The sequence below is a fragment of the Blennius ocellaris genome, assembly GCF_963422515.1.
Source record: "Blennius ocellaris genome assembly, chromosome: 4".
In the NCBI taxonomy this organism is placed as follows: Eukaryota; Metazoa; Chordata; class Actinopteri; order Blenniiformes; family Blenniidae; genus Blennius; species Blennius ocellaris.
In genome coordinates, this window is record NC_137653.1 from 20,690,981 (window position 1) to 20,714,394 (window position 23,414).

General features: G+C 43.4%; 1 protein-coding gene across 3 annotated transcripts; it reads right to left on the reverse strand.

The window, feature by feature from the left end:
- Positions 1–719: 719 nt before the first annotated feature.
- On the reverse strand, positions 720–22,719 carry sfmbt1 (Scm like with four mbt domains 1). Of its 3 annotated transcripts, none has more exons than XM_080494639.1 (22): positions 22,662–22,719; positions 16,041–16,150; positions 15,858–15,952; positions 14,618–14,861; positions 12,585–12,673; positions 11,762–12,014; positions 10,698–10,795; positions 10,408–10,509; positions 10,001–10,160; positions 9,797–9,879; positions 8,720–8,846; positions 7,712–7,825; positions 7,511–7,553; positions 7,372–7,436; positions 7,115–7,254; positions 6,355–6,464; positions 5,830–6,005; positions 4,790–4,810; positions 4,512–4,690; positions 4,198–4,422; positions 2,566–2,694; positions 720–2,401 (listed from the first exon to the last, which is right to left on the reverse strand). In XM_080494639.1, the coding sequence occupies exons 2-22, from the start codon at positions 16,063–16,065 to the stop codon at positions 2,261–2,263; spliced, it is 2,619 nt and encodes an 872-aa protein (XP_080350765.1). In that variant the 5' UTR covers positions 16,066–16,150; positions 22,662–22,719; the 3' UTR covers positions 720–2,260. The 3 variants fall into 3 exon arrangements, with proteins under 3 accessions (XP_080350765.1, XP_080350764.1, XP_080350766.1); XM_080494638.1 differs by having other exon boundaries at positions 7,372–7,439; XM_080494640.1 differs by lacking the exon at positions 4,790–4,810 and having other exon boundaries at positions 7,372–7,439.
- Between the last annotated feature and the right edge of the window lie 695 nt (positions 22,720–23,414).

A 23,414-nucleotide genomic window follows, 5' to 3' on the forward strand; every position in this document is an offset into this window, starting at 1 on the left:
TTGCCCAACCGAAACTGACGCCTCGTCGTCTGGCCACCGACTCAAATGAGCAGAAACACGTTTTATGGGGCAGAAGTCACATCTTCCTCAAAGTGCAAACGTCCATTATTTAAAAGGAACGTCCAGATGCTACCTACCTAGCTAGCCTGCAAGCGACTCCCAACTCCCATTAAAGCGAAGCTTGCAAAGTTACACGCGCTGCCACGCGTTGGAAACGACTCCTGTGGTGGTTGCACCTGACGGCCACGCAAAAACACATCGTTCTGGTTTGACAAGGGAGAAAAACGAGCAGGAATAAGTGCAGGTCACGGCTCGCCCCCCTGGCTAGCGTAGCCCGTGTTTCGGATTAACTGGTGTCCCCGTCATCTGGTGACCGACTTCCTCTAGACTTCGCTGCTGCTGCTGCTTGTAACAGCAGATGTTTAAAAAAAAAACCGGCATTAATACGTAGCCGTCCCGCTGAACACCGTTTAGCCGCAATAACAATACATTGTCTTATTGTTGTGCCCTTCACGAGTCTTATTTCAACAGCTGCCGTTACTCGCAGGATGTCGGTCACCAGTCAACAGGGAAACCAGTTAATCCGAAACACCTCCGAATGTTGACAGGCGCTTCCGCCACGTGACTACGCCGGATCCACACACTGCATGCTGGGAAACGCGGCACCAAAACAAGACTACTCATTTTTGTATTTTCTGTTTTTTTTATTTATTGCATTGTTCTCCTTAAGGAGCAGAAATCATGTCCAAACAACAAATGAAGAGGAAGCTCAGACGCTTTGAGAACAGAGGGAATTATTAGTAAATTAGAAAAGAGTTTGTAGTCACATAAAATGAAGCACGTTACAACAAATCACACTACATTAACTTGTAAACTGATTTACAAAAAAAAAGCTTTAAGAACATCTTTTTCATTTTGAATTTGCCAATTCATCATAAATTTGTAAAATTGCTTTTCAAGTTATACAGTTTAAGCCCATTCTGTGCAAATATACAATGTAGTTTGGACATTCAGACATTGCTTATGCAGAAATTTATTTACTCAATATATTGTTTCTTTCAAATCACCCTGTTGCACTAAAAGAGATTTGATTATATACACTATATACAAACATGCACTTTCAAAATTGTATACCACAATACAGTACATGTATTTTTATTTTTTTCAACTTGTGCTTGCTTAGCAGAACCACTTTCAAGATTCCTTCCCCCAAAGCAATTTGGTCTTTTGAGGTGTAGGCCCCCCCAATGTTAATTATACTAAAATGTGAATGGAAAATTTTAATGTAGTATTAGCAAATTATCTGAAATCGCATTTTCACGACAAATTCTAATAACATTACATGCGATGACAATTTATGCCAAGACCAAGGTTCACTTTTTGTAATTAATATTACATCCAGCATCAGTATTGATTGTGTGCAATGTAAAATATGACCTTAAAAAACAACAACAACAACAACAAAAAAACCTGTTACTCTGGCCTGACTGACTATAGGGACCAATAGATTTCTTCGAGAACAAGACTCTTAAAACTAATGACTCCAAATCATAGGCCTCCTCGGTGTTGTTATGTTGGATGGAGCTTCTGAAAAACACCTCCCCCCACCAAGTGCTTATTTTTAAGTATGCCATCATATAACAGGTGTGCTGAACTGTCACCTCTATATAAACATGTTGGAACACATTTTTGGTACAGTTGTTTTTCCAATGACTCAAAACTAAAACTAGATTTGTGACTTCAGCAGGTATCAAACTCTATTGAGCATGATAATGACACATAGATCGCATGGACTTTTTAGTATTCAGTTTAAGATGACAAGGAAAAGGGTTGGAAATTCACAATAGACAGTTGTGGCAGTGATGCTCAGTCACTCTTACGAAGGGGAAACAAATGGGCAGACTGAAATAATAATTAAAACTTGGCAAAAACCCAACTTGTTCATGAAAGAAAAGTGTTTTGGATTTTCCACAAAGATGTGCTGATTAATAAGTGTCTCTAATGTAATTAACACAAGTGCCTTGGTCTGCTCCCCTTCAGCTCGTCTAAAAAGAGCCTCTGACATGTTCAGTCTTCTTCTTCATTTTTTTATGGGTCAGGACGTGTTGTTTCGTCTCTCCTGTCCACGCTTATCCATCAGGATGTGGTAAATGTGGAGTTCTAAAAGATATCCAGTGTTTTTAAAAAGTCAAAAATTGGAAATTGCAAAGTTCTTCACAGATTTGATAGACGGTCGCGTCCCATTTTCTCTCCCCATCAGCTACGTAGCAAACTGCTGATAAAATGCCAGCTTCACTCTCTCAATGTGGTGGCACAGCTTGATGGCCGGTCCCAGCTTCAGGTCCATGCACTCCTGCACCGTCGGGAGGTTCAGCAGCAGCAGTGCCTGTCCATCGATCTCCTGAAGAAGCCCACATAGAAAATCTCTTTTAGATTTGTTTGAAGCATAACGGCAACAAAGAAATGGAAATAACATGACAGTCCTGATAAGAGTTGCTACAATAAAGTGCAGCGAACTCTCACTTTAAAATGGTCAGATCGTGTAAACCTACAAGAACTGCTCACCTGATCCAAGAATATCCTTGCAAGAGGGGCGCAGTCTGTCGTTCTGATGAAGCGAACCACATCGGTGACGCTCCATTCCAGAGGGCTGGTGTCCAAACACAGCTTCTGGGGAGGCTCAGTCTTTGACGTCTGTACACGTACACACACACACACACACACACACACACACACACACACACACACACACACACACACACACACACACACACACACACACACACACACACACACACACACACACACACACACACACACACACACACACACACACACACACACACACACACACACACACACACACACACACACACAATATGGTAGTGTAACTAGTAGTGTCGTGTAACTCCAGGGTAAACTTAGAAGACACGCACATATTGTGTGACCAATTGGTTTGTGCGAAAATTACATTCACGACCTCCATACCGTTAAGACAGATCTGAAAAACCGACGCCCCGGCTGGCATTAATCTCAGTCGAGGCCCATATTACACACAGTAAAGACTGAATTTTATCAGACCTTTAAAAAGGTGCAAAGATGTGACAATACAAGGAATACGTAGTGAGCTGAACTTTAGACTCCATCAATTACCAGGATGTACACTGGAGGCTGTCTTTAAGTATTGAAATCGCACATCGAGTGCACAAGCAACACAAATCTGACCTCTGAAATTGAGCGTCATCCATCAGTTCCTAATCTATCTGTCTCTGATTGAAAATGAACACTAAACTAGGAGAAAATCCAAACTGTTTCCCAGAGATTTTCCCAATGAAGACAGTACGATTAAACAACCATCTGTCCACAAGCCTTCGAGGTTTGTCATCAAAATCCATATTTGTTTATCTGATTGTTGACTACTACAGGTTGGGGTTTTTTTTTTTTTTGGGGGGGGGGGGGGGGGTATGACTCCCCCCAAATTTGAAAGTGGAGGTGCATAATAGACTCAATAATGAAACACCTGGCCAGTGTCCTTGAAGTGCAGCTGTCACATAGTGACTCTGTTTTAATAGAGTCAACTTCAGCGCTTCCCTCTTTTCCCTTCACAACGACACATGATCCACAGCACAGCTGGCCACATCTCAGGGGTACCAGCTCCTGGCACAGAGCAGACTGATTGACAGGCTGAATGCTGCAATTGTAGCATTGCCACACTGCTGTTTATTTAAGGCAGCATTAGCATGTTTGAGACAGAAGCAGCATGCTCCGAGTAATTAAGTGAATCAAACTTTAAATACGGGCATGTGGGTCATTATTTTGTTAACTGGCAGAGCCGGTAAAAGACACTGAGGTCACTGTGGAAATATTTGGGGACGTTAGTTTTTTCAGATTCACAGATGCTTCTGCCGACGGCTTTTGGACAGTAAAGACCTTTTACAAAGAAAATAGCTGAATCCCTATACAGCTTGCAATCATCTTATCTATTTTGCACTGTAACTTAATTTATAGGTCAAAATGTCTTTATTCTCACATTACATTTAATTTAAATAACAGCCATTTTAATAATAATAATAAAAAAAAAAAAAACAACTTCCAAATCGTCCTTTTTTTTCAAAAGAAAGAAAAGAACGACAATCAAAAAGTGCTAAACTCTGATCCAGATTGTTATTTAAAGTAGCTCTGAGCAGTGTCCGTTACCTTTGGAGAGGGAGGATGGTTCTCGTCGTCCGAGAAGGAGGGCGAGCGGGGTTTCTTGCGTCTGCGTGTGGGCCGCGGGGTCGCCGGCGGTGAAGGCGATGGCGTGGTGGGCTGAGACTTCTCCACCGACTGTTCGGAGTCGTCCTGCAGATCGTCCTGGAGCTCTGAGCCGGAGTCTTCGCTCAGAGAGTCGTCTTCGTCTAAATCCTCCTCCTCTCCACTGCCCTGCGAAGGAAACGCGCAGGAGCGAAGACGGATGAAGACGGACTCGGGAAGGACGTGCCTGACATAGGAAACACGTGCAAGTCTGGTACCTGTGGAGATCCTGCCGGCGTGTTGTCCACAGACGCTGAAGAGCGTCTCTTCTTATGGACAAAGAGCTGCTTCCTCCTCTTCCTCCTTCGCCCTTTTCTCTTCACCCCACTGTCCAAATTGGAGTGACCCCCCGGCGGGCGGCCCACACGTTTACTCTTCTTTTTCCCATAGTAATATGCTGATGAAAAGACAATCATCATTTTGGGAATTGCTGTGAGTAACGATATCTCTGTCACGATAAGAAATGATTCAAAAAAATAATTGTATTTAAGCTTACCTTTGAATTTTATTATATTCTCTGTAGGAAAAACATTGAGAAATACATTGTTCAAGAGAGTCGGCGAATTGTACGCATGGTCTGAAGCAGGGGTGACAAACTAGTAAAAAATATGGCACGACTACTTACACACACTGTCAGCTTTTCTTAACTCTTTGAGTGAAAGCGGAAAATGTGTACAAGTGTGACCTTGTTGGGGTTCATTACAGATGTTTTGCAAATGAACGCAATTTTAACAATGTACATTTTCACCGATTCCTACAATACGTCGTCAAGAAACGTGGCTGCACAAATCCGCGGAAAGATCAAAAAAACAATCTCTGATGCAGTGTTTGTGTTAAAGGCTAATGCGCTCACATTTACACGCAGCCTTCAGCATCCACGTTATCCAAACACTCACTGGAGCAATAAGGGCCATGGCGAGCAAATAAAGCTTTATCTGCTGCGATGTCTGCACCCACTTCTCAGGTTTCAGTATTGCACATGCTATTCTTGCTCAAACTGTGCAATCCGAGTGGATACATTTGAAACAGCAGCTCCTCTTTTTCAATAAAAGGGAATGCCTTCCTTTGAGCACAACCAAAGCTCAGACTGTGGGCCCTCTGGTGGGCCAATTGTCGCCCGTGAACCACGTTTGACACCCCTGTTCAAAACTGATATTAAAACATGAGAATGAAAAGAGACTAATTACGTGGCTGCTGCTAATGACCATGATGGCGCTGTGCTAAAAATGAGCTGACAATAAAGCTCTGCTCAACAAACTGAAACAAAGGTTATTTCTATTAGTCAAATTCGAGACCTCCATTACTGAGCTTCACAGGGAATTTGTATTCAAGGGCACATTTAGGTACCCGATCACTTACAATCACCAGCATAATAAATTGAAAGAACAAAGTGTCTGAAGAAAAAGGACACCGGAATTGGCTTGTTAGAAAAATGTTTACATTTAAGGTCACAGCTGACTTTCAAACGGGAGGTTTTATCTCTTAGGAGTGAGCGAGCAGCCACCGGTCCTGTCTACAGCTGTGTGAAGGACTTACTGTATTTGGTCTTTGTGAGGACGGAGCAGTTCTCCGAGCAGCGCTCCAGGACCATGCGAGGTCCAAACAGGTTCGGGCAGCACTCGAGCTTGATGCAGGTTTTTCTGCAGAAGTCTGCCACGCGGTCCGCGGTGCGAACTATCTCCACCGTGGCCCGATAACTCTTTCCCTTGTACCTGTTTGAAAGGAAGCCGTTTGGAGCTCCGTCATGTGCTTGTTATATTTCATCAGAATGTCTGTTTACCAAAAAATGTCTCTTACTCATTTAAACCTCTATTATGTGTAATGCGCTCTCACAAGGTTACTGCAAACAAAGCCTCTCTTTTTTTTTTGTCAGAAAGCAAAATGCTTTTGGCTAAATCGCTGCTTCAGTGAAGTGTCAAAAGCTTGTAGTGGTGTATTTTTAATCCAACAACGTGTTGCGAAATGGGCCAGCTGTGAGCACTTGTGTTATTCCTGCAGGTTTTTTTCCTTTCTAAAGAGCTAAGTATTTTGAGCTGCAGATTAAATGGCGTTTCTCCTCACTTGGCTTTGAGTGTCTCTCCATGGCCTTGCCAGCGGCTCTCCTGATCCAGCTGCAGCTCTCGCAGCACTCGGCTGGGTTTGTACGCCGAGTTTATCAGCAGAGTCAGTACCTGGATACGAGAAGAGAACGAAAACAAGGAGAAGTTATCCGAGGGCTGGATAATGACTTTCTTTTCACATTCTCCAACAGTGCTATCTGTTGCGTCTCAACTTCAAAGATCACTTTGAGGTGACAGTCTTTGCGATGTGGATTCAAGTATATTCGCAGGATTTACTGCCACTCGTGCCTTTCCGAGTTGTGTGATATTGGTTTAATGATAACCTTGACTATTTTCAAAAGGGGCCACTATTACAGGAGTTGCATAAAAATGGACTGCTGCTTCCTCTCAAATTTAAAATAACCTGAATGTTCAGCTGCTGAGCCACTCTCCTGGGTCACTTCCAGTCTGCACACTCTATATTTCATACACTGTCAATAAACACCTGAAAGTCAGATTTGTTACTTTTATTATTGCCTTGAATAAACCACGTGTTTACAGTAACTATGAATGGACAAAGCAAAATTAGTCTCAACACGGAGACTTGCATTACATTTTCCAGTTGTATGCCTTGTCCAGAGTCTAACAGGAAGTGGATCCAACTGGTTGCAGCATTTCAAGTTTCTTACAGAGGCCTTTTACTGTTTTAAAAAAAAAAAGATTTCCAGGCTAGTATTCAATTTTAAATTGCATACAGAAAACACCAAGACGAGTCCTCTCACCTCTTTGAGTACCAGCACACAGTTTCCAGGGCCGATGAATTGGGGCAGCTCAGCAATGCGCCCCTTGTTGAGGTAAGGCCCTGAGAAACAGCGGTGGTTGAAGTAGATCTTGGGACAGCAGTATTTCCCGTTCCCCTGCCCTGCACGTGTCCACAAAATGAGATTAAAATGCGAAAATAGCCAGAGGGCTGCAGAGCGGACAAGCAGGTGAAGCACACTGTAGTTTGGGAAGCCCAGACCACCTACACCAAACTCACCTGTCTCAGAGTGGTTTGCCACCTGCTGCTTGACAGTGTCTGGTGACAAAGATTTGGGTGGATTCCTGCTGGGAGGTGATGAAAATGCCGTTGAAATAAATTCATGTAAAATGGGTGAACCAAGCAACACGGTACTCACTGTTTCTCTGGCTGCACCACAGCGATCTTCCTCTCCTTCTCAACTGCCGGGTCAAAGAAGAGACGTCTCATGAGTGCCAATTCATGCTATTTACAATGTGACTGTCCAATCACACGCCAGAGCTAAAGGTCGCGTAGCCTCGTCGTCAACGCGATGGTGGAAAGACCATATGAGAGTGCCGTGGGGACTTGTGCTGCTCACCTGAGGGCTTGATGGGGTAGACGAGTGGATAGCCGTTTGTCTCACACCAGCTGACAGGGAAGATGTCGAGCGAGTCCACGTGAACTATTAACTCTGGCATGGGCTGCTTCAGACCTGTGAACACATACAGAGCTATGTAAAAAAAAGCATTTTTAATGTGGCTGACATCATGGCAGGAGGCAACAGTGAGTCCCAACAGCAGCTGAATTGCAACAAATAAACATAAGATCCCGAAGTGACTCGCCATCTTCACTACAAATGAGATTGTAGTTGGCTGAGTTCTAAACTTTGTTGTAAAATATTCTTATTCAATTTTTTCTAGTGTGCTGTGGGCCATTGGAGGGCGCTGCTGAGCTATAGGGGGCATGAGCAGCATGAGAAATCTGGGGTCGCAGAAATGGATTTTCACACATTGACTTTTCCCACTTTTTAGATATTTTTCTTTCACAATGAAATTATTCTTCAACAAATGAATGAAAAAGAACGTTATTTGTATCACACTTTTTTTTAATGTAATGAAATAATTTGGGAACAAATATATTTAATTTGGAGCTTTGTAGTACACTAATTATAATGAAACACATCTACATTTGAGGCAAAAAGCTTTTTTGCTGATTTAGGTAGATGGATGAATCAATAAATATACACACATATGTTTGCATGTCACAATCGCATATATTTCTCAAGTTAAAAAATAATTATTTCTTTGATATATTTCAGTGCTTTTATCTACAAATCCACGCCAGCATTTTAACGCGACACTTTCCAAGCGGCAAACTCTAAACCGTTTCATGCATCAGATCAGTTTGCTTTTTATTGCCCATAGATCCCAGCAGACATTAAGAATAACACATTATAATGTGAAAAAAAAACATGTGTGGAGTGAGAGTTGCGGTGCGCTCCAAAGACAGCTAAATAATTAACATCTTTCTCTTCACCACATATACACTCTGCAGACATGGCACGTGTTCATGTTTATTTGATTCTCTTTTCTTTGTTCAGTCTCACCTTCCAGACTGAGCCAGATGTATTGACCTTTGACCTTGGTGACTGCGGCCACGTGAATGTGCTCGGGTGACAGTGGGTTGACAGCCTCCAGTTTCATGGCTTCTTTGAAGCTGTGGTCGCTCTCCTCCTGGCAGGCAAACAGAGAGCGGTCGTTCACAGTGGAAGACGGTCATTTGTCACGTGTGAAAATTGCCCATGATGAAAAACCCTTTGCTTTGATAAAAAAAAAAAGGAGGGGAGTAACAGCGGGTCACCTCGCTTGCGACCCCATCACGCCGCATGTAGGGACATGCTTTCATCACTGTTTGCCTGATTGTCCCGTCAGCCACACGGGGTAAAATCTCATTTCCCACATGTTCCCATCTATGACAGGCATGTCACTGTGAAAATATTCCCTGGCTGTATTGAACTGCAAACTGTCTCAGATAAAAATCACTCGGTAACAAAATGACTAAACGATTCTCTCAGCGGGGCTGCAGGAGAGAAAGTTTCTAACAGCGAGCAGCGCTGTATTCAACTCGTGATTTGCAAAATACCAGATTTTTTTTTACTTTCCTTGGTTCTGCATGTGGCACTAAAACATGCAAAAATGAACTCTTATTCATGATTTGTTTCGCTGAATTTCATTCGTCGCCTGGCTTCAAATGTCATAAATGTTCTATAAATCAAATTCATCGTAAAACAAATAAAAGCACACCAAGTAAAGCGTTAGCTACAGAACATGAACAGCATGACTAGTTGGAATGAGCCTTATGTCAGTATTTACAAAAGATTTTTTCATGCTACTTCAATAATGTATTATTACACCGTTGAGTTTATTACCTTCAGAATGGCCAGAAATACTACATTATGGGTTGCTGCATACTAAAAGCAGATATTCAAGCTACATCACTGTGCAGCCCATCATGCAAGTGATGTTGATGTTGATACCAGTAATTATTTTAATTAAGATTTAATTTTTTTTTAAGTTCCTTGTCTTTGGTAACAAAAACCTTCAAGAAAAAAGTACAAGTCCCTCAAACACAGCAACATTTGTAATGTTTTTGTGTTTTGGATGATGGATGGAGTCTGACTTACAGTTGGGAAACAATGCTGGGGCGCCGCTTCCGACTCGCACTGTTTCAGGTAATCTGCCCAGTCAAAGTCTGGACCCTGGTATCCTGTACGAGTAAACATGAGACCTTAGAAGGGGCGGCAGCTCGAGAGAGAGAAAGAGAGAGAGAGAGAGCAGGAGAAGGCAGCATGAAGGCTGCAATCATTGTGGCAGGAGAGACAGGAAACCTGGTGGCGGGCTGAGAGGGAGCCCGTTTTTGAGGCTCCACTGGGCAGGGAAGACCCCCGGACTGTCTCTGTGACACAGGAAGGACCGCCCGGCTCCCTCCGACTCCTCGATGCCGCAGAGGTCGTCCATTGTCACCAGGAAGAACTGCTCGCTGTACACCTGCAGTCCACGGCCAGGGGTCATTCGGGGACACCGACACATGACATCTGCACTGCTGCTCTGAGTCACACTAAAGACCACGATAGGCTTGATCATAAAAATAAACCCAATCTGCTGGGGTGCCGCTTAAGCCTTGTTCAAGCATGCAGGGCCACAACTCGACTCCGTAAAGACGGTCTGGCAGAAAATACTACTCAGAGAAACAAAAAGAGTAAACAGACTTGACGGGGGGGAAAAAAACTGTTACCTTGGTGACAGTGGCAGGTCTGATGGAAATGGGAGCAGCAGGGTCAACAGCCTCCAGTTTCATCCCTTCCTTAAAACTATGAGCAGCTATGGTGGGCTGGTCCTGAGACAAATGTCACAAACGCAACAGTCACTTTCGAAAATGCAGCACGGCTCCTAGAAATATTGAAATTTTTTCATCTGGAGGGAGACGTATCAAAAAAAAAACACGCCACTTGGCATGCATCTACCGAGGCAAAAAAAGAAAACACGGCGGGTGTGGAGAACAAACGGCAGCACTGCTGACAGCACCTTGGTGAACTCTGCGGTGAGAGCTTCATCCTGAGGCAGGTCGCTGATCCTGCGTCTCACCTCCTCCCACTCCTCCTCAGAGCGCAGCGCCAACAGGTCTGACACAAACAAATTCACTCAAATCAGCGGTGGAACAAAAAGGCAAGGGACTGAAGGGATTGTTTGGTTATCTGAATCACTCGAATTTTGAATGTCCTACAAAACAGAGCCCCGTGTGTCGGTTTTTATTTAGGTGGCCCTACTGAAAAGTGCTGCTAATTAAAAAAAAAAAAAAATCTAAATCAATGTGACACTGCACAGGATTACAAACACTGAACAAACTTCAGGACACAAATTCCAAACCACCTCATTAACAGTAGCATGTGCATAATCAATAACGATGAACTTAAATAAACTTTAAGAGACCCATCTAATTTATTTTGCCAACATATATACTGCACAGTAAGGCTTGCTGAACAATTTTAATACAATAACTTTTTTAGATTATTTATGCCGTCCACTGCACTATGGTACTAACTTCCAGACGCACAACATCCAGGAAACATTTGCGAAATGAACGCATGGTATTTAATATCAATAAAGCTGTCGTGGCACCAGAAGGCAGATCGGCTGTGTCAGGAGACCAACAGCCTCCGGTACTCCTCGCATCTTAACAAACTTTACTCATTTGACGAGTGCCAGCAGATTGTGGCTCTGAAAACAATGAGCTATCTAATCCTGCATGGGAAAGTAATTTCAAGGTCTGTTGGGAGGCCTTGACATTTTGAATACGAGTCTCTCTGCATTCTGTCTGTATGCATTTTTTTCAGTTGGGAAAACCCACATAAGGCGAGAAAAAGACATTGTTCCGATGATGATGTGTAATAAAGAGTAGGTGTTGATGCAGTGTCTCGATACAATAGACGCACTTTAATAGCTTGTATAGACGGCAATGATTTATGTGTCCAACTATATCAACTACTATTCAGGTCCGCGTGAGCAGTAAAAGCCAGACATCGAGAAATCAATGTTTCTCTCTCCCTTTCTACTAAATATAATTCCCGACCCGTGTCAGTGCCGCTGACCTGAAGGAGGCCTGAGGGTGCAGCCGTGCTCCTTGGCCCAGCCGGGTGGGTGGATTCGTGGGTGGAGATAAAAGAGCCAGAGGGTTGCGGGTGTGTCTGGGAGGCCCTCGGTGCCTACCAGGCGCAGCTTCAGCCTCCCTCCAACATTCTCCTCCACCTCGGCGGCCCAGGCCAGCCCCGGGTCAACGTTGTCCTGCAGCTCCACGTAGCAGCCGGCGCACAGGAGCTCCACCGGGTCTCTACCGCGCTGCGGCTGGGGGGAGGGGGGGGGGGGGGGGGGGGGGGTGGTGCAGGGTGGTAAATGAGAGGCTCGCGGCCAACACACACACACACACACACAAATTCATACTGGAGACAATGTGCTGCATGACTAAGTGGCAGAACTGAAGCGCTGTGACTGAAAGCTAACCGATGCCGCCGAAGAATTTCACAGGCAGTTCCGAGAGTGAATTTGTTTTCCGCCACACGGCCTTGGTGGCGTAAACAAAAGCAATGAGCTCGCTATTTGTAGACTTGAGGCTTCTTGGAGGACACACATGCCAGACATTATGACAGATATAAAAAAAAAAAAGTATTCAGCACTAGTTGAGTCCAAGAAAAATTTAATTTGTGGGGATTTTAGCTTCCTTTTTCACATACGCCATTATAAACACACCAAATGTGCCTCGATTCAAATCTACACTATAAACCGGTATCACTCCACTTTGATACCTTTACCTCAAACTTAATTAAATCAGCAGGTATAGATTAGAAGATGCTTGTGGCTGGCACATGCAGGGATGTGTTTAGTCACCTCGAAGGTGGACAGCTGCTCCATTCTTACCAATTCTAGCAAGTTGGCAGGCGCGCTGCACTCCTCAGCCAAAGCCTTTTCCAGCAGAGCTTCCCAGTCCTGATGCTTCTCACGCACACCTGAGGTGGATGATTCACACGAAGTGATCAAAGTTTAGACATCAAACAGACAAAATCGCAAACTCTGCATTGATTCAAAGCCTCGGCTTCAAACGAGGAGTCGGTAGAAACACAATATGTGGCAGTGATGTTCAATAAGTCTGTCGATCGTGAGTACGTCTTCACCCGAAATCAAAGAATTACAGAAATTCATTAGACAAAGCAGACAATCTTACCAGATAATACTTCCATACACATATCGCCCACGAACATAAAGGTGATCAAAATTTATTTCAGTCTCATTCTTCTTAATCTTTCACAAAGTTAACACAGCCGAGGCAATATGAGAGGTCTCTGCTGGAGAAAAAAACCTTATCAAACATTCTGTTCTCTTACTTGATACAAAAGGCTTTCTGGATTAAATCGTCGACTTGCTGGAGACAGAGTTGGTCATCGGAGCCAAATTAGCACCATAGATTCTGCTCTTCTTACCAATTCCATTGCAGAAAGAGACTCGTAAAATTATACAACGGATATTATATGGCTGTCCCATCTGTTGAAACAGGAGCTTCCTTCATAAGATATATCTCTAAAATTGTGCAAATACTTCCAAGACTTGATGGATTTTTGCTATTTCTAATATTTTTAAGAGAAAAGTTGAACTTCTCTGAATTCAATTTCAAAAATGAAAAAACAAAAAAGTACAGTAAAAAAAAAAAAAAAAAAAAAAAAAGAGTCTTTACTACAAAAATACAAACAGTTGTGAGGGTGTAGGGATGCCATCGGGAGGTGAAGTCTACAAGAGGATCAACTCCAACACACCTGCACACTTTGTTTTAAAGCCTAATCAACATGGCGAGAGTGGAATGATGAGAGTGACTGAAAACAATGTCTCACAATGAGTTGAAGACGAGAATGAAATCTGAGTAGTTAATGCAGCCGTTCTCAAACTCCAGACCGCCATGGACCAACCGAAAAAGCATGAAATCTGCTGGAGTCCAGCCAAGCCTAATAGCCGCAATCTGATCAAAATAGACGACGAAGACGAATTTACCCATTTTATAAACGCAATATTTCAATATGGAAATGATTTAATGACATTAATAGATGCAAAGAAATTGTATTTCTTTCAACAAAATCAATATGTTGATTTAAATACTTTAAAGTTTTGTTTATAACCTACGTTCCAGTGTTTTCTTTTTTCTTTTAAGAATCTACTTCGTTTAATGTCACTGGGTAGCACATCAATTTTAAAAACCCAAAAATATATATGTGTAAATCTTAAGCGATTCCAAACTCAATTTCAATATCAAAAACGTTTTCATCAGAACGTATTGTAATTCACTCACAGCCCACCTTCAGTGAGTCCAGAGACCACCGGTCACACTTTGGGAATCACCGGCTTAATGTATTCTTGATTCGTGTGATCTGCGTTTGATGCAGACATGCTGTAACTTCTCCTGCGATCTGTGTAGGTGTTAGAGATGAGTACACCGGGTCTAAGGGAGAGCCGAGGTGCACCGTTTATAAATAATACATTCTCGATGTATTATTTGTGCATTAGATGCAACTCCCCTAAATCTCATCATAAGAGAAGAAAATCCAAGCGATTCACCTGCCGGGCAGCGCCGCCGTGTCGGGAGGACAGAGGAATTAATTACTGCGGCTGCTGAATTAAGTGCAACTCCTGAGCTCGGTTCCACCATCGCATTACATTTTAATAACACGGGAATGATATAAGATGCCAGGACAACAGTTTCGTGGATCTGCTCCTGTAAATGTGACGAAAACGTCAACCAAAGCCACCTTAAAGATCAGTGATTCATTTGAACTAAATTACTATTTTGAAGTGTTCTTGGTTGATTGATTGCACCTCATTTACTACTTCTAGGACTTGTGATTCTCCACTGAGCCTCCCACAGTTTAAAGCACACATGGCTCTCCTCCCACCAGGCGGTGCCTCACCCTCAGGGGGCCTCATGCTCTTGCCGTGCTGCCTGCTCCAGCCCAGAGGGTGGAGGTCCGCCGTCATAGTGTCGCACCAGAAGTCAGCGCGGCGGTCGTCCTGGTATCCCTCGTAACGGAGCAGCAGCAGCTGGCCACATGTGGTGATGATGTTGGCCACCCAGTAAGGGTTGTCGGCCTCCGAGCGCACGCATACCTCCAGCTTCATGCCCGGAGTGAGTCCCGTCTGCAGGCCCTGGTCCACCTGAGGCAGGAGGCAGAAATAAAACGAGGGATCGTCAGAACGTACTGGAAACTTTCCGTTTGACTTTGACTTGTGACGTCCACAAAGAAAAACAACCAAAAAATAAATAAATATTATGCTCTGTTATATCTCATGAAAGGTTACAGTGTTAATGGCTTCATGTGGCTCAAGCTTTTAACAGATTAGTAAAGATTTAAAAGTGCAGTATGTATGTTAAGCATTTCGTTTTAGTCTCGCTACTGTGATTTCTCTCAGAGTTTTGGCGATTCGTCTTTGTTAATGATCCCCATCTCTGTTGTGTTTACTATTCAACGTGCTATTCTCCTTATTGGACTGAGGAGAGACTCGCGGCCCCTTTAAACAACAATGTTTCAAGTAAAAACGCAACGTTGTTTCACATTTGCAGGCCAACGGCAGAATTGCTGAAATCGATGGAGTTTTCATGTTGAGCCACTTGTGGGTGCTGTAGGGTTTGTTTTTTGTTTTTTTTTTTTAAAATGAAACCACAATTGCACATGCAAAGACGAGAAAACGTTACAGACATTTAACAATTGCGAGTGCAGGGACATTTGTATGGACAGACAATGAAGATGGATTCCTATAATGAGTGACTCAACTACAAAACTACGAAGTTCCATGACAATATGGACTGAGAGTCCTGCCACTCTGGACGCCGTTGTTGTTATTGTTTGAGGTGTTGTGGCGTAAATGGACACCAAAAATGCCAGGAAAATTTTGTGTTTCCACTTCAAAACGTTTCAGTGTAAACAGGACCTAAATGTTGGATTTACCAGAATCGACAGGCGAAACACTGCCTACAGCACAAGACATAGATATCAATTATATAAAACGTATAAAATGCACTATGAAAAAGAATAAACAGTTAATATATGCAATGAGTGTTTCCCAAAGTCTAAACAAACTTTGTAGCTCGAAGTCACAAGACACAGACATTTAATACTTGACTGCAGGTCTGTAATGACAGCTCGCGCTCACATGTTTGAAGCTGTGGTGAGGCACAGACACGGCTCCGCTCTCCTCCAGGTAATCATCCCAGTTGAAGTCTGGAACATCCTGGGCCAAGTCTGCATCTGCAATGAGCACTCAAACTGTTTTTGTGTGTCCCCAAACTCCCTGCCAACATTTCACCTCGGACAGTTCGCACACGGCCGTCCTTACCAGACTCCAGTGTCTCCTGACTCATGCTGGCGCCCCCTCAAGGCCAAGACGAGGAGCTCCGAGAGGGAACGGGAGAGAGGAGGAGGTTTATTGCCAGGCCACGTCCAAAACTGTAACAACAGAGGAGAACAAAACACATAAATGTGAAAATCAACCACACGGCTTTCCGCTTGAACACCGTAGATATCCGGAGATTCAAGTATTTAGAAGGTGACAGAAGTGACACTGCTGCCTTATTCAGAAGTGTACAAGCTGAATTTTATCAGCACAAGTTGCACAGGGAACTGCAAAGAGTGATTCAAGGCTTACTCTGTGTTAGTCTAGCCTTCATTTGTAAACTATGTTTCAAGGTCCCTAAACAAATACATCGCTCTTTGTTTAAAACCTTCATTCATTCAAAAATGCTTCCAGAGCCACATTACAGAGCAAAACATTACATTTAAGTGATATTCAGAGTGAATCTACACAGTGCTGGACAACCTACCTCGGTAATTCAATGAAACTGCACTGATCTCACCCAGCACTATGTCTCCCTGTGAAACTTGTTTAAAGTCATCTTTTCAAAATCATAGCGGCACGTCTTTTCCAGCCTGAAAGTGGCTGATCCAAACAGCTCCTCGATGTGAATGCAGACTCGCCCGTCAATCTTTTGACACTTGAAACTGACCCGCAGCATTGTGGAACGCAGATGAGAGAAGTTAACGCAGCAAGTGAGGTGGCGTGAATGAGCACAAGGGAGCGCAGGGCGTGACCAGAGCGGACGGGGCCTGCTGTATGGGATGCCCAGGAACAGGCGCTCAGTCACACCGCCGCTCCATTCAGCCGCCCTGTCAGGTCCGTCTTTGTCACATCTGACATCTCTATTAAAACCGGGGCCACCGTCAGAAGCCACCCCCCCCCCCCCGACCGCCGGACTGCCACTGCGACCCCCGTGCTCCGAAGGGGATCAGCGCTGCCTTTCACCCGCGACCCCGCTCCCAGACTCCCTCTGTCTTCCCCCTCCTTCTGACAGACCTACACACACACCAGAGGGCCTCATTGTCCCGGGGGGTCACCCTCCTGACACCAGTTGGGGGGGGGGGGGTTTCCAGCGCAGATAGTGAGAGACAAACAGAGGACGCACCGTTCTTCATGTGTGCCGACATAGAGCCGAAGTTTCCACAATTTACGTTTCCATGGTATGATTTTAACAAATAAAACTACAACGAGCGTATGCCTTCGCCACCGCCACGTTTGTCACCACGGAAACCGATGGACGCCCAAGGTTATTTGACCCACCACACCACAACTTCCATCATTTGTCATGGTCGTTTGAATTGCTTCACGTTATCACTTTTTGACACACATGTACACGCATTTTACAATTTCCATGTGACACCACCCCCCCCCCTCCAACCTTTGACCCCCAACTACATGTGCCATATCAACCGAGTTCGCATCACTTGCATGATAGCCATTCACTCACATCGATGCCACACGGTGATGTCGCGACCTGATCTCCGTGGATCTCCTCTTCATCTGCTTTGTATGGAGATTTTTTTTCATAGATTTTTGCGGGGGATTTATTTGGGCTGGGATTGAAAATGGCTTCAGATAAAATCCTCGTCGTATCCGAGACAATAATGTTTGTGTGCGTTATAGATAGGGCTAAGCTACCAGGTTACGGAGAGGCTGCAAGGCTTTCTGGGAGACGCATCAGCGCTGTTATTAGTCGAAAATTTGAAAGGAAATTTAGTGTGATGTGTTTGGGATTTATTTGGTTCGCTGTTAACGTTCAAAAAAATCGAATAGACTGGTCCTTGGATGGGGGCAAATCCTCCCAGAAAATTCCACGCAATACAGGCGAGTAGTTTTCGGTGGAGTCATCAAACAGTGGCACCATAACCTATCAAGTCCAGCTTCAAATGTTTTATTGTTTCATAGCATAAAAACATGTCAATGCATGAATGCAAATATTCCGTACACAAGATACAAAAGTGCAGGCTGAAATCCTGACATGTCACTACAGTGAGTCTCCAGATTAAAGGTGGTAAAAACATCTCACTTGCCAGTAAACATTTTAACATAGTCAACAGCATGATATGGTAGAAACGAGGGCGCTGGATTTCACCGCCACCTCACAGTTGTAGGTCAAAAAAGTGACGTTATGACCTTTAAATCTTATCGAAACATTAAGTCCCTAGTGGAGAAATTAGGGACAGCAGTTATTTGTTCGTCTGGCACTTTTTTTTTTAACCCTTGTATTTTTTCTTGCTCGGGCAGTTTTCACTCATGGGGGGGGGGAATTTTATTATGTGGTGACATTTCTTTTTATGTCATCCACCATCCACTTTACGTACAATACAAGTCAGTTACCCATTTATGTGTCACAATACGCTCATGAATTCAGTGGGGATGGTAAACATTGTACGGGAGCATGTCAAGCCTACATTTACCTACATACATAAAAACATCAGGCACTTAATCATGTGTGCGGCAGTATATGCCCATATGCCTCACACTGAGAAAGCTTGATCCAGTGATTCATCGTTCCAGATGCTGCTGAGAACTTGTGTGCGACAGTAATGACCTGCCAATCGATCAGTGCAATAAAGGAATGAGTCTTACTGGAACAAATTAGTCTTTTTACATACATGCAATGCTGTTGCTTTAGCAAAGTCTAGTAAAAATGTTTGATGCTTTTGGAGTTAACTAAATTCATGTGTATGCTCTCTGACAGTCAATTCAGTGCAAGGGATTGGAAAAAAAAAAGAAAAAAAGAAAAAAGTGAGTCACTTGTCTGAATCCCCCTGCCGGCTGATTTTCGCCCACCTGCTGCACGTTTGACACCCTACTTCCACAGAGATTTCATTAAAAAAAATCGTTTTCAATTTCAACCAAATAACACGCGATCGACGCTGGAATAGACTTCCTCGATTGGCTGCATGGAGGCGAGCGCTCTGCAGCACCTCGCTGTGTCGGAACGGCGGCGAGCGCACAGGCAGACGGGAAGAAAAGCAACCCCCCCCCCCCCCGTTTCACATCCAGCCGGTGGTCTGTGCGCACGGCAAGCAAGAGAAGATCCACCCCACATCCTCATTACAAGCGCTTGCAAAGTCATATTCTCAACTGCTCTTAGTATTTCTCCAACCCAGCCTTCCCCGAGGCCGTGAGGGGAAAAGGAACACGCAACGGCACCGGGTTTTGTTGGGGAAAACAAAGTCAGCGTCTCAATAAAAGGAAACCAGACGCTGAACATTTCCCCCAAACACTGTTTAATGGCCTCTGCTGATCACCAGAGGACGACTTCACATTATGAGCAGTAATGTAGCAGAAAATAAGCTGGGAAATGAGTTATTAGCGATCCTGTTTTCTGTCCACACAAAAACATAAAAATAACAAGAAACTTAATTGCTTTCCCTTAATATTTGCAGGCTTCTGACATGAAGGCGTGTTATGAATAAAATCACGCAGGTAAGATTTTTCTTCCCGGAGTCAGACAAAAGAAATCACTGCAGTCGTGTTTGGAGAATTAACATATTGTGTGTTGTTGTTTTTTTCAACACTGATCTTTACAGATAAACTAAAGTGTCAACTACAGACCACTCATTATGAGAGAAATTGTTGATTATTTTCTCAATTATTAATCTATTCATCCTTCAAACATCATCCATGCAGTTCTACCCACGTCAGGGTCAAATGGGGCAACAGCCAATCCCAGCTGTCTTTGGATGGAGGCAGGGCAGACCTCATACAGACCACCTGTCCATCACACACACGCACACGCGCGCACACACACACACACACACACACACACACACACACACACACACACACACACACACACACACACACACACACACACACACACACACACACACACACACACACACACACACACACACACACACACACACACACACACACACACACACACACACAGAATTTCAGACTCTCTCGCTTTAATGACTGCTCAAGAAAATAACCTAAACGGTCTTTTGTTGTCCTGATTAGAAGTATTTAAGCAGGCTGTGCTCCAGTTCAACGTCACAGAGGATTAGAGGAAATGCATAAAGTCACATTATGTGATTTTAATTTAAATTCCAAAACTCAAAATCAATTCATTCATAGTTTCCAGCTGTGGTTGTTTTGTCTTTGTCAATTTATTGTTAAATATTTCTATAAATAATTATCGCCGCCTTTTTCCAACGTGACATCTTCCTAAACTAAAGTGAGTTTTAATCACTTCTTTGCGACAAAAAGCTCTGGTTAAGAAAAAAAGTTTACACTTTGAACAGATCATATGGTTTTAATACCATAGTATAGAATAGAAAATACTTATCCAGAAAAATGGATGTTAAAATATAAGATAAGAATAAATAATAATAATAATAATAATGTAATAAGTAAAATATTAATATGCTTAATGGTGACTAATATTAACATGGATTAGTCAAATTGCCAGAAGAACCACAGAACAATATTTACAGGATTACACAGTCATAATAGCTTCATTTAGGATGTTTAATGTAATGTACATTACAATATGTTATTTTGAATGATCAATTAATCTCTACGTGATTCCAAGTTGTTGTTTTAAACTTGAAATAATTGCTTAGGTGATAAATAAAACACCTCTCCTTAACTCGTATGTTGTATTCATTTGTCTTGTGGGTCAACAGCAACATTTTTTGTGTTTTCAGGTTAAAACTTTATAAAAACAAAAACTTTCTGGATTAAATCGGCGACCTGCTGTAGATAAAGCAGGTCATCTGAAGCAAATCAGCACCATATATTCCACTATTACACTTTTTCTTTTTAAAGACAAGAACTATCAAGAGTTGATGAATGGATTGATGTTATTTATGATATTTCCATGATAATAATTTAACTTCTCTGAATGGCACTGCAAAAATTTAACTTTAAAACTATCAAAAGAAAGAAAGAATAGAGTAAAAAAAAAAGGTTGTAGTGTTTAGCTTCCATCTGAAACTATACTTTTGAGGGTGTAGGGATGTGAAGAAGGAGGTGGAGTCTACAAGCCCCCCCCCCACCCAGCAACCTCATCACAGCCATACATAATGTTTTAAAGCAGGGGTGTCAAACATGTGGCACGTGGACCAAAACGGGCCTGCAAGAGGCTCCAATCCGGTCAAGCCCTAAGAAAACAATGTTGTTGTTTTTTTTTTAAACAAATTTCTCAAGAGTAGCCGACACAATACAACACTGAGACCCGAGCTGAAATATCGGCGACGCTGCTATGAAAGAGAGCAAACTCATGTCAAAGCGAGTTTGTTAAAATATGCATAATGCAACAGCTCCAGGTGACGCTTTCGGGACATTTCACTGTATCTTGCAACAAAATGTTTCCATAAAAATTGGATTTACGCTGAGATTGTCATTTGTAGTAGTAATTGTTTGGTTTTTAGCAAAAAATAAAATTTTATATATATATATAGACATTTTCATCATGTATAGTCTGAGCAGCTGCAAAGAAAATCTTTAACATTGAAATTACAGATTATTACGGCACTATTTGACTGGTGTGGCTGACACGGGATGAAAGCTTATTCAACATTGTGGTATTAAAATAAAAGTTTGAGGACTGCTTTGACAAATCAGCGAGTATTTAATTACTGAGCAGCCAAGAACATATGGAGCTCAGACCTTCCAAAAAAACACGATAAGTGACCTCAGACACCCTCTCTTCACCAATGTGGACACCGTGGCTGAATAAAGCACAGTTGCGTTCAACCTGCTTACAAGTTCACATCACACAGGACACGGGGATGAAACACGCGCGCGCGCGCGCGCACGCACACAGCGGAGGTTCTTTCCTCCCATTCAGTTGCATGGCGCATAGCGGCACGTCAGCCGGGCTCGCGCTGCCAGCGGATCACTCAAGTTGCACAATAGGGAAGTTAAGCGCCTCGAGAATAATATGTTGCGTTCAGCGAACGTGCAAGAAAAATTATCACCTCAAGTTTATTTTAAAAAAATTTTTTTGTTTTTTTGGAAATTTCACATCGGATGCAATTAGTTTGAATAAAATAAGACTGTTTTGTTTAATAGCTGCCTAGAATTTAAAGAGGGGGTAAAAAAAAAATGGATGAGGTCGGGCAACCTTCATTATATAAGACCCTGACATTATAAATACAGAGTTCTACCACGAAGCGCGTTTCTTTTAGGTGTAACGAGTTTTTTTGTTGTTGTTTTTTTTAGGACGTGCGGATCAACCGCAGCGTTCCGGGCCGTGAACGGCTCTCTGCAGGCAGACTCGCAGCGCCCACGGTCCAACTTTCACACTGACGAGCGAAGCACACACACACGCACACCGAGGAAAATCACACAATTCATGTATGGAAATTGAACAATCAAAAACAATGTGAGCCCCACGCGTGGACTCCGTGGACCCATTGAGAGAAACCCGTCCGAGTCAAGTTACTGGACGTCAGTGGCTTTGAGCAATAAGAAGCAGGCTGCCGAGCAATAAGGGCGCTGAGACACTCGACCGAAGCGGACTCGTCTTTTTGAGAGACGGGAAAAAAGACGGCCGCGCCGCCACCGCGCGAAACACCGCCGGCGATCGGTGACAAACAACACGGAGCACGTGAATATTTAGTCGCAAAATTCGCCCCTTACCGCTAAGTAGTTTTTCCAAGTGGGTTTTTTTTAGATGCCGTTCCTCTCCGCCTGTTCGCTCCACAAGCGACGTTAAAGGCAGCGCGGATGAAAAGACCGAGCCCCGGCGAAGACCCGTCAAAATAAGACTGGACGTAAACGGCTGCGGCCGGAGACGGAACACACAGCGGCGCGGACTGACGTACGAGCGAGGCCGCCATCTTGGAAGAGGACTCGCTTCGCCTCCGACGTGCTCGCTGTTGATGGAGGAGGTTTACGCTCAACGTTACGAGCCCCGGACAGGATAAAGTGGCGGGAAGGATTTTTTGTATATTTTCATTTCGGGGAACTTATTTCTCTGCATTCAGGCACCGTTTACACGACAACATTTTAAGAGAAAACTCATCCTTTTTGCATTTTCAGCAATGTTTTAAAAACAGTCTAATTACACACAAATGTCAGAAACACCGAAAACGATACAGTTTTCATGTCAAACTACTTGTGGCTGCTGTTGTTAGTTTTTTTGAGGTTTTTTTTGTATTGAAACCACACAGAGAGAAGAATAGGTTATAAACAATAACCATAGAGAGAACACGGACATTTGTATGGACAGATGACAAAGTTGGAGGCCTATGTTGTTGTCATTGTCCCGGCATTCAAGGGTGTAAAGAAGAACTATTGACAAACCGGTGGGGCACATGTGCAGCAGCAGCATTTCAGAAAAGCCATGTTTTCTCCGGTTACACAGAAATGGTCAGTAGCAGACCTGGCTGG